The sequence below is a fragment of the Haliaeetus albicilla genome, chromosome 3, assembly GCF_947461875.1.
Source record: "Haliaeetus albicilla chromosome 3, bHalAlb1.1, whole genome shotgun sequence".
NCBI classification, from domain to species: Eukaryota; Metazoa; Chordata; class Aves; order Accipitriformes; family Accipitridae; genus Haliaeetus; species Haliaeetus albicilla.
This window is the reverse complement of record NC_091485.1, coordinates 61,109,596-61,121,920: the sequence shown is the minus strand read 5'-3', so window position 1 is coordinate 61,121,920 and position 12,325 is coordinate 61,109,596. Positions and strand designations below refer to the sequence as shown.

Sequence of the window (12,325 nt, the reverse complement as noted above, 5' to 3'; positions counted from 1 at the left end):
TTTATTCTTGACAGTAAATTTCCTGGAGATATGGGGTGGTGGGTTTTTTTGTTCTTTTTTCTACAGTTCTTATAGTCTGCTGGAGGATTCTGAACTAACTCAACAAGGAAGTTACTCACTTGATGGCACTCATCACTTGGTGAGGGGAAGATTCACCATCCCTCGGGATCAGGCAGGGAATAAGTAATAATCATGGACTGTCTATATTGCTTTTCATCTTATTGACACTTGACTTGATCCTGAAAGATGTTGAATGCTCTGGTCCAGGTCCAGGAAAGGCATGCTTAAGTGTTTCCTTGGATCAGTGCCAAAATGCTCACAATCTTTTAGGTTAAGACCCACTAGTTAAATATTATCCCCGCTATCTTTAATAGAAGCACATGGGAGAGTCAGGTGACTAAGATTTGACTTTAATTAATTAATTTTTACAACATTCCCATGAAGTTAAAAAGTATTACTATTTTTCAGAAATAGAAACTGAGGCAGCCTTTGGGAGTTTGCCAAGGCAACATAGCAATTCAGGCTTAGAGCCCAAATCAGAAATATATGTTGTGGCTGAGTGCGTATTTTTTAAATTTTTTTTTCAGAAATTCCATTTTCAGAAAACAAGAAAAGTCACTTAGGAGACTACATTTCAAATGCATTAAGACTCCCAAGTGCCTATGCTTATTTCTCTTTAAATTTGAGGCATAAGCTTCTAAATCAATTAGTAGTTTCTCTGAATTTTACCCTTGGTCTTGTGTACAGGCCATATAACAATCCTGGTTTTACTGAAGATCCTGTCCAGCCAGGCTACTTAATAAAAAAGAAAAAGATTCCAATTTCCAAAAGCAGCAAGACCATCACCAGTCTGAAAGGTTAGCTATGTTTGCCATGTGCTGTCCAATTTCCAAAAGCAGCAAGACCATCACCAGTCTGAAAGGTTAGCTATGTTTGCCATGTGCTGTCATTCTGAGGTCAATAAATGTTTTTAAGCTTCAGAACAACCTGGCCAGTCAGATAGCATCTGAGCAGGAGAAGATGGACTAATGCACGATTGCTGGCCAGCATCTTGGCTGCGTCTTGCTGAAAGTACCATCTCTCTGGAGATCTCTCAAAGTTCTAGATATAATATCTGATTTCAGGAAATTGATCAGTGGTGAGCATCTACAAAGATTTTAAGAAGGACAGTTAGGCTTTTTAATGTTAATTTGACATTTGTGTCCAGTTATTTGTAGAACTTCCATTCACAGCCCCCATTTTCCCTTTTTTTAATATACTTTTCTAAACTATAGTGTTGGACCTTACCGTGATTATTAGCATAACTTATTGCATAGATAACAGCTACAAGCATCAGTTTTGAATTCAGACATGTAGCTCAGATAATTCTTATGAACCAGTAGGAGCAAACTAGTGTGCTTCCAACAATAATAATTAGCAATACAATGTCAAACTTTATTTTATGCATACAGAAAGCAAGAAGCTGACACTATCTTTTAGCTCCACAGTTCAAGCATGGCAATAAGCTGTCATTCAGTGGACATTTGACATTAATATCTTCAAATGAACTTTGACCAAACAAATACAAAGAATTTAATTAAGCTTCCACTCTGCTGTGGTACGATAGGAACTCCACCGTAAGTTGGAGTGTGAAATAATCAAACAAATCTCTCCTTTGGGACACCTTTTGAGACAGTCCTATGCAAAGGGATGCTCTTTAGACTGACACCAGAAAGATGAAAGTTTCTTTTATCTGTCTGCCTGTCTATCTCTTCATGAAAAATTACAGTAAGTATTTGTCATGTATGTTTTTGAATTAAGGAGACTAGGATGATGCAGTTATTAGGTAGATGTCTGAAAGTATAAAAATTCAAGGGAGTAGAACTGTTCCCTTCTGTGAGCCACCCTGTTAAACTAAATTATGCTACGCAGCTGAGCAAAATTCACCTATAGTAGGTTTGCACATTTCATAGCTCCCTTTTAATTGGATTATCACTATCTAGAACTACTGTCCTCATTAACTCAAGAATGTGTATAATATACGTATCTCTAAGGTCCCTTTTTTACTTGTATTTAATAAGAGAAAAATCTATGGTCTGTCAGATACTACTAGGTGGTAGTGACTGACAAATGTTAACATGGTAGTGATTTCTGCTATAAGTCACATTTCCATTTCTATGATACCCCTGAATAATTTTTCAACATGTTTTCAAAAGTGTTCAATCTATCTAGGGGTCGTTTACAATAAACTTGCCAGGTTTTTCCACATTTCTTTCCTCTAATGCAGACAACTATGTTAAGAAAAGTGTAATAATATTCCAACATTCAAGTATTAAAATAATGAAAAAAATGCCGTTCACTGCAAACATATACACAATATTCACATTTGCTGACAGAGAAAGGTATATCCCTTGTGTCCCCAGAATCATGAATTTGACCATTATTATTGTGGTGCTGTTCCTCATTTTTTAATAGCTCTAACTTAGTCATGGAAAACTAGATTTTGTTCCATAGTGATTCCTTGGCCACCTCATCGGACTGCTTCAGTGAGGAGTTACAGCATAGTATTCAAGGATTAGACATACATGATCTTCTAGTGGAGTGATCACTCCAGTTTCCCATGGTATCTAGAAAGTCTAATCACAATAATTTAATGAACTATTTGTTGAATTTTGTGGGGTTTTTTTTAAAGTTACTTATGTATTCGGGATAGGGAGATTGCCAATTGATACAGAGATAGCAAAAAAATCTTTGTGATCATAGTCAATATATTATGTATAACATATAATTAAGGGTCTGACAAAGGGCATTTTAAAAGTAAAGTTCTGGTAATGGTTTCACTGTTTTCCAAATTTAATGCCCCACTGAAAATCAAGAAGAGAACTTAAACTTTTCTGTCTGTCTTAGTTGCAACCAGATACAGAATGTTTCTATCTGCAACTTACTACTATGAATAAGGAAAATGTGCGTAGCTTTACTCCACTGAATAGTCTGTTTTAATCAGCTAAAGACTAGCCAGATGAGTACAGTCATTTGCATGCTGAATAATTTTTAAGTTGGACCTACGCCTTTAGCTCCTAATGACATGTAACTTTGAAGAGCCAGAGCTGCAAACAAGTGTGTGAGGATCCTTAACGACAGGTATGAAGATGTTTCTTTTAATGACTTCCATGATCAGGCTTCATACCTGTAGCACGAAGAGTAAGACTAAAAGTATTTCCAAACTATTGAAAGGTTATCCGGAAGCCATATGAAAATGGTCAGTACCATATAAATAAAATTTAATAATAGCAACATCAACAATATTGTAAGATCTCACAGCACGTCACTATGACAGTGTTACAGTTGTCATAAAAAAGTGAGGAAATTACACTGAGCTTGTAATAAAGAGTATATGCTTATGCATATTAATTGGCTATTGATTCTGCAAACTATAAACTTTATTTGCATAGAATTTGCATAGAAAATATTCTAATTTTATCTAACATGATTTTGCCTCAACTTTGATCTGTTTGAGGAGGCTGGTTCAGGTGCCTGTTTTCTGCTAAGTTTAAATTTTGCTTATTAAAAATCTAAATCAAAGTGTATATTTCTTCTGATTCAGAGTTTTAATAGAAAGTAAAATCTTAACAAGTAGCTGCACTGCCTAAAATGTGGTTAACCGTTAATAAGCTGACCTCAGGGAAGTAAACAGGTGAAAGAGGAGAGGAAGATGGCAACTCAAGAGAGAAACTAGATCTCTACAAATAATAGAGTGAGCACTCTTCCAGCTCTGGATATTTTTTTATTAATTCAAATTTATGAATATATATAAATTATGTTACATTCAAGGTACAAATTATTTTGGATATTGACTGTATGTCAAAATTTAATCTGCACTTTAAAACAATGTTAAAAAGAAAATTTCCAAATAAACATGTAAGTGGACTACTATGTGGGGCACTTTTCTGGGCTCCAACCAAAATATGATTATATGTGCATTTGGATGAGACAAATGGCAACTGCTAGCACTCCAAACTGAATGACTTCTAGGCAGCTTTTGTTGTTTTAACATCTGCCCAGTAGAGCAACACATACCAACATTACGGCACCATCTTTCATTCACATACCATTGCCTTCCTGTAGGCCCGGCTGCTGTCCTTCCTTGTACTAGTTTTTTTTCTTCACGCAAAAATATTTTCAGTTCTCATCTAAACAGGCCGCCTACCCTGAGCTGGTGTGGGGAAGTAGCAAATGGAAACAGAAGTCCTCACTTGGTTCTTGCCTCTGTCTCTTCTGCAATGCTTTTTAATTCACAGACCCTTTTTTCCCACCCTTCAGGGGATGCCTTCTCTCCCTCATGACTTAGTAGCACAACATCAGTAACATTTAGAAAGAAATACAGTAGGGATGAAGGAGGGAGAGTTGGTACCAAAGTCCCAGGTAGACATTTTGGTGCATAGGAAAATTTTTCCTGGGCTTTCTTCTCCATCTTTCTTAGTCCCTTTCCAGCCACCATCATCCCACTCACCACCACAGTCGACCTGCAGCCCTTTTGCTAGGTGACAGCAGTGGTGATCAGCAAGCCCTGTATTTGCTTGCATTTTCTATCCGTGTCAAAGGGGGGTGGGTATCAAGGTTAAGTGTTACTCAGTCTTGTCATAGTGTGATCTGTGCAAACCCCTGCCCGATACCAGCTCTGGTGACACAGTGCATAGAATAACGGCCGTGCATAGGGCTGTGCATCTCCCACCTCATCCCCAGCTCTCAGCACCCACTTTCAGCACATCTCCCCCAGAATTTTTCAGGAGTATGGGATAATAAATGCTTTGACAGCTTGGATACTTCATGCCTTTTTGAGTAAACAGGCAACTGTGTAAGGCACTTGACTTAGTTTGATAAAACAAACCAATTCGTAGTTTACTTTTGGCTTGAGAGGCCAGGAACGAGCATTTGGCTTGAAATTTGGTCATTCCCATGAAACTCTTACAATATAGCTCTTCACAAAAGAAAAGATAAATTTTCGTGAGTGTGGTCTTGCAGATTTGCTTAATGTGTCTTTCTTTTTTCCTTTTGTTCATTATGTTTGTGTTCCATGCAGACTCCCAGGCCTTTAAACATCATTAAGCAGAACAATGGTGAGCAGATCATTAGGAGACGAACAAGAAAGCGCCTTAACCCGGAGGCACTTCAGGCTGAGCAGCTAAACAAACAGCAGAGGGGTAACAGTGAGGAACAAGTCAATGGAAGCCCCTTAGAGAGGAGGTCAGAGGATCATTTACCTGAAGGTCATCAGAGAGAAATTCAGCTTCCCAGCCTCGGTAAATATGAGGCCCCAGGTTCATTGACTAAAAGCCATTCTGCTCAGCAGCCAATATTGGTCAGCCAAACTCTGGATATTCACAAAAGGATGCAACCTTTGCACATTCAGATAAAAAGTCCTCAGGAAAGTACTGGAGACCCAGGAAACAGTTCATCGATATCAGAAGGGAAAGGAAGCTCAGAGAGAGGCAGCCCGATAGAAAAATACATGAGACCTGCGAAACACCCAAACTATTCACCACCTGGAAGCCCTATTGAAAAATACCAGTACCCACTTTTTGGACTTCCGTTTGTACACAATGACTTTCAGAGTGAAGCTGACTGGCTGAGATTCTGGAGTAAATATAAGCTGTCTGTTCCTGGGAATCCACACTACTTGAGTCATGTGCCTGGCCTACCAAATCCTTGCCAAAACTATGTGCCTTATCCCACCTTTAATCTGCCTCCTCATTTTTCAGCTGTTGGATCAGACAATGACATTCCTCTAGATTTGGCGATAAAGCATTCCAGACCTGGGCCAACTGCAAATGGTGCCTCCAAGGAAAAGAGTAAGGCACCACCAAATGTAAAAAATGAAGGTCCCTTGAATGTAGTAAAAACAGAGAAAGTTGATAGAAGTACTCAAGATGAACTTTCTACCAAGTGTGTGCACTGTGGCATTGTCTTTCTGGATGAAGTGATGTATGCTTTGCATATGAGTTGCCATGGTGACAGTGGACCTTTCCAGTGCAGCATATGCCAGCATCTTTGCACGGACAAGTATGACTTCACAACTCACATCCAGAGGGGCCTACACAGGAACAATGCACAAGCTGAAAAGAATGGAAAACCTAAAGAGTAAACCTTAGCACTTAGCACAATTAAACAGAAATAGGTTTCCTTGATGGGAATTCAATAGCTTGTAATGTCTTGTGAAGACCTATAAAGCACTTCATATAGAGAGCATGCCTTATCCAATATTAAATCCCTTGTTCTTTTCTTTTTTTTTTCCCTTTTTCTTCTTTTTTTTTTTTTTCCTTTTAAATGAGTGGGTTACCAAGAAAAAAAGAACAGTTGGATGGTGGCCAGAAGGGGGAGAAGATAATTATATGGGACACGGCCCACCAAAGCTAGCCAGAATGCAGTGAATCATGGCAAATAACCTTGAGAAAATTTTACCGGACAATTAATACCTTTGCTGTTGTGTAAGAGACATAACTGGCAAGAGTGCAAAGATGTGTATATGTATATACTGCTGCAGGGGTATAGTGAACATATGCACATTGTATATAAGAACTAGACTTGTTAAATATACAGATGTTAAAAGGTCATTTTCTTTTCTTTAATTTGGGCTAATTTCTGCCCTACAACATGCCTTAGGATCACTTTGTCCTCAAAGCTTTGGCAGCAATTTCATCTAGATGTTTCTCAGACTCAGCTGATTTTTAGCTACCATTTTATCACTACATTCTTTCTGGCACACTTAAGGAAAACCATTTTGTGCAAGTGAAGTCTCTAATACAGAAGCCACACTCCGGGTTTAATTTGCATAGAACAAGGTAACCTGCTGTATTTTATTATAATATATTTTTAATATATTACATTTCTAAACCTTAAAGTCTAAGGTTACTTCTCCACAGGCTTAACATTGCTATACATACCAGTCAATCCCTTCAGTAGACTTATACCAGCTTTTGCTAAGTAGCATTAAATGTCTTCATAGTACTTTTTAATACTTAAAGCTTTGTAAAAACTATCCATGAAGGGAAAGCTCCTCAGCATAACTGCTCAGGGAAATAGGGCTACATAACTAAATATTAAATAATTGGTTAAAGGTGCTGTTAGACGAGCCTCCATGCTTGCTACAAGGGTGTACAAGAACTGACTTTAATCATTTTCATTATAGTGTCCCAACCAGTAGTTTATTATTTGCCACAGGGATGTAGAAGATATTACAAGCTACTGGATGCACTGTCAGATTAACTTATTTCATTAAAGAAGTTGGGAGAACAAATAGAAAAAACCTTATTTTTCTAGTAAATATTAATGTATTACATTTCAAATAATGGTGCCTGACATATTGAATAATTATTTTCTACAGTGTACGTATGCAACAAAGATATTCCATCATGCATTAGAGTCAGTTCTGGCTCTGCCTCGCTGTTTACATTTGCAAATGTAGCAAACAAGGTAATGAAGCAACTATTTCTATTGCAGTAGGTATCTTTTTTTCTGTGTGTGTGCATTAAAGTTGTAAACGATAACATGAAATGAATGAAATTTGTTGATATTAATGGTATGGAAAAACAAGAAGGAAATGAAAATATTTTTATGCCTACTTAGGAAAAAAAGGGTAGCACTATTCATTCCAAGTACTTTTGTATTCTTAAGCTCTTAACTCACATTGTTATGCTTAAAATGATAAACATATATCCTCTTTTTATTGCTTTGTCTGTGTTTCAGAAGAAACATTTCAGAAATTATTTTGATAAGTGCTGTTTGACGATGCAGCACTGATGTTTTATTGCATTCTGTAGTAGCATTGCACTCCATTTTTACAATATTACGCAGTTGCTTTTTTGTTCTGTTTGGGTTTGTTTCTTTTTCGCAGTGCAGGGTCTTAGTTCCTTATGGTTGGATGGCAGGTGTAGCTCAACTGGTTCATGAATGTTGCAGCGAATGAAGTTTAAAATGTCTTTCTGATATTATGTTGTCTTTTATTTCTCCATTCATGCATTTTATTTTTTAAAATGTTCTATAAAAATTTCTCTGGACTAAGTCCTCACTTGAGATTATATGTAAAGGGTCCTATTCTGATCTCACTTACATGCCGCCTTTCTCAGATTTTCATGTAATTGAAACTAAAGCATTATAAAAAAAAAGTTCTTGTATTTAACTTACCTGATTCTCACCACTCTCCCTTCTAGAATTTGGTGCACTTATAAGATACTTAACCATATAGACAGGGAGGTGGAAGATAAAAGGAGAGGTGATAGGAAATGTCTTATAGGGGTTGGCAAAAGGAAAACCAGGGAGGAACTGGCCTAAACGTTCAGCACTTTGATAGGCTTTTGAAAACTGATGTGCCTAAGGCAGCCAGCAGTGAACATCACCATGCATGAGAAGCACTTACACAGTTGATCACCAAAGGTCTTGCTGACCTTGGCAGTGTTTGGGGTGTTACATTTTCACACAGATGAAACGTTATTGCACAGTGTCTCTGACTTGTTAGGCACAGACAGGCTATTGTTCAGCATTAGGCTTGCATTCCTTCCTGCTCCACCCATTGCTTCTATACTGGTGAGCAGCATATGGAAAGTCCCACTCAATCTGTTCATGGTTGAGTTCTATAACCCTTCAATAGTGTTCTAGGTTAGCAAAGGATATTGGGCCACATTCTTCTTCTTCTATTTTTTAGATGAATCTCCAGCTTGATACCAGTGCCAGACAAAGTCTGGTTATGTTTTTACTATTGTTCTCCAATAATAAGTTCTGACTTGGTTTTTGTGGATTTATTTTTGTTGGGTATTTTTTTGTTTCTTTTTTTTTCTGTGGGGACTGAAATAGATTGCCCTCGTTTTGTTACGTCAGGGTCCAGTGTGTGTCCTTTTCAGCTTTTCCAAGAAACATGTTAGACTCACTAAGCAGTGATTTTTCTCGGCTTCAGAGGTAGCTGCCTGCCGGTTTTCAGTAGTTACTGGTTTGACTTACTTCATCTAAGACCTACCGGTTCCTGTGGCTTCTTCATTGAGAGAAGCTGCATCTTCATGGCAAAATATTTTAAGGGGGACATGCGCATTGTAAGACTTGAGCACCACCCTGTACTTCAGAACACCTCTTGCTAAACTTGGAAGCAGAGGCCAATAACAGGAAATACACATATCAGGGTTTGGGGATGAGGAGAAATGAAATCTTATGAGTGCAAAGAACAAGACAGATGTTTGAATGTTAGTATTGCACACCTAAATGGAGCAAATAAAATTTGGAAAAAGTTCATTGTTCTTGCCATGACATGTTGAGATGTTCTAAGATTTCTGCTATGTAAGAAATGGGATTTTGCCATAGCCTGTTCTCTTTGATTGGGGTGGGACGAGCACAGTTTTGTTTCTTAACAAAAGAGAGGGGACTCCATCCCTCTTCCAGACCCCCTCACAATGGATATTAATCAAAAGAAAAATAAATCCTGACATTGAAAAAGAATAATCTTATTTAATAACTCTCAGATGGAAACCAAACTTCTTGTTAGCACACACAAGTCATTACTGCACCCACTGCATTTCGATCAACTTACAGCACTAACAACTGAACTTTCAAAGACTTATTCTTTGTTCTCAATTTGTCAGTGTCTTCAAGGTGGTGTACTTCTCTTACTAAGGAATGGTAGTTTGAGATCTTAAAATGTATCTCAAATTGGACCACAAAATAAGTAGATGGATCAAAACCAGAGGATTTGTGGTGCCCATCATTAATGAGATTGCAGAACAGGAACAGTGTTTCCATTAACACCCTATAGCAGAGCCATCATGCAGCATCTTCTGCAAACCGGACTGTCTCTAAGCTATCACTTCGTGGCTGCTGCCTTCTAGGTTAAAGCAGCAGGAGACGAAGATTTTCCAAAGCACGGTTTGCATTCAGGTGCTAAACTCGGAGTGCTTTCCAAAAGAAGTTTTGCACCTAATTGCCACTGTGCTGATGAAGCTCCCCCTTTAATTTTTCATGGACTGTCCAGAAAGGGGGAGGGACACTGGATACTTGTATCTTGGTTTTGTCTAAAAAATGTACTGTTGCACATTGTGACAGTTTTAAAGAGAGAGAACATAGAGACTCAAAAAGTTGAGGCACACTGTGAGCAAGAGATTATTTTTGCAGTTAGAGGGGCAGCAGGACAAAAGTGACTGATGCTAATTGTATACAGTGCTGAGACACAGTGGCTGTGCAATGGGGAGACCTGATTTGGCAACTGTAGATTAGTACTCAGTTCAGGGACGGACTTTCAAGACCATCTTTAGACTGGACAGTGTTGCTTTTTAGTCATAACCACTTGCTTTATGTGCTAAGGAGTTGTATGCCATCTGCTTTTTGCCCAGGATGTCTAAATATATTCCCGTTCTTGCTCCCGTATTGATTTTTCTTGGCTGACTTAGCATGCTAATTCCTAATACTGGTCAGGAAAAGCCAAAGAGATTAGAAGTTCACTTCTGTTCAGCCAGAAGGGTAGATATATTTCCTTCTGCTTCTGTGGAGACAGTTATGCTTGGCAAAGAATAGTGAGCAATTTGTCAACATATCCCAAATGTGATAGATAAGTGAAAAATCCCTTCTAAACTTTTCTATAAAGTGAAGATGGGCCAAGTAGAATGATTTACATAATTTCCTCACCTCAGAATAGGATTCCTCCCTACCCTCTCCCTTACAATTCCATTTCAGTCAGCAAGCTCTGGAAAGCTGGCAGTTGGTGAGATGCTACCTATATAGTAATCACATATACCCTGATTTACCTCTTTTTAAGAGGATGAAAGACAATAATTTAATGGCTGCCAGCCAGATAAATACCAGTTTCATTTGATTTTTGAGTACACATAGTAAAGTAAAATTCTTAGAATAAACATTGTAACAGCAACCACAGTTTTCCATTGCTATCATTTTGGCCTCTGAGCTCTATGTAGGAGAACAGGAGAAAAGGAAACATCTCAAAATGCCATTGTAAATTTAGCTTATAGAAAATTCACCAGCAGGAAAAGGAAAAAAAAAAAAAAAAGAAAAAAAAAAGTACTTCATAAAGAATGACTTCATGTTGCTAAAAACCATCATTAAACTTGTAGCCCTGATTTGACTCTAGAATGTTGGCTCTTAATGTTTTGTCCTTACAACACATGGATGTGTTTTTTGTTTTGTTTTGTTTTGGGTTTTTTTGTTTTGTTTTGTTTTTTGGTTTTCATAGTGCATGTTCATTTCTACTCACAAACATGTTCTTGGTGTATTTCTTATGCAAACAATCTTCAGGCAGCAAAGATGTCTGTTACATCTAAACTTGAATAATAAAGTTTTACCACCAGTTATAAATCAGATTCATGTCATTGTTTCTCGGGAGATTGTAATGTCATAGTGTTACTACACCGTAGCGGGACTGGGGAGGAAAACAATCCGGAGTCGAGCTGCACTGAAAGCACGACAGGGCCTGACAGCATCTGTGAGTAGCGGCTGGTGATACAGCTGAAAGGCAAAGGCAGCATTGCCCAAACAGTAAATGCATGAAAAAAGGAGCTGCTTCAAAAACAGATTAGCCCTATTGCAGTCCTTCTACATTCAGGACTCTAGATGTGACCAAAACTCATTCAAGTTAATGACAGGATTTAGAGTGAAAGTCTATTTCAGTGGAGTTTGAGCTTTTTTTAATACTCCAGCAGCTGGCATTACACTACTGGTTTTATTCTGCCGCCCCAAGGAGGAGCAAACACTGGAATAACTTTGAGAAAGTACCTGAGAAAGGCTGATACTGAAATGTGTTCACTACCCCAGGGTTAACAAGTCTACCTTTCACACAAAGTCCATGGTGGTCTTTCAACAATTCCTGATGCTCAGGACCATGGGTTTCACATCATGCCCACAACTCTTCCAGGCAATCTTGCTCGCTCCCATCACACAGGTTATTGACCCAATGATGACTCAAGAACAGAGAGTACCACCTGCAATGTTGCCACTACCACTGCCTCCAGCAACCTCGGAGGTTTCCTCAGAGAGCCCAGATCGGAGCACTGACCAAATCAGCTCAGCTTGGCATTTCTGTTTGGATGAGCTCACAGCCCAGGGTGGTATGGCTCCCGGCCATCATTTCCATTATGCTGTAATTTCCTTTCTCCATAGGTTTTTGTCTCATCTCCATGGTTGAGAGACTGTTCACACTCATACAAAATAATGTTTTAAAGTAATACAAAATGGTAAAGATCTCTTTATGTTAGAGTACAAATGTTTTAGACTTAATTTTAAAAGCACCGTGCCAGAAATAACTTCCCCTGCAATTCATTCTTCCAGTGAATTCAGATGCAGGCCTTATGCATTTTCAGTC

The 12,325-nt window shown here is 38.3% G+C and overlaps 1 protein-coding gene across 10 annotated transcripts in view; it reads left to right on the top strand.

Annotated features, from left to right (window-relative positions):
- Nucleotides 1–11,322, top strand: part of TRPS1 (transcriptional repressor GATA binding 1) — a 223,056-nt gene extending 211,734 nt beyond the window's left edge. For all 10 annotated transcript variants that reach the window (XM_069779938.1, XM_069779929.1, XM_069779939.1 and 7 more), the window contains one exon: nucleotides 5,060–11,322. In XM_069779938.1, the coding sequence (XP_069636039.1) occupies nucleotides 5,060–6,121 (1,062 nt within the window). In that variant the 3' untranslated portion in view covers nucleotides 6,122–11,322. The remainder of the gene's footprint in view (nucleotides 1–5,059) is intronic.
- Nucleotides 11,323–12,325: the final 1,003 nt, after the last annotated feature.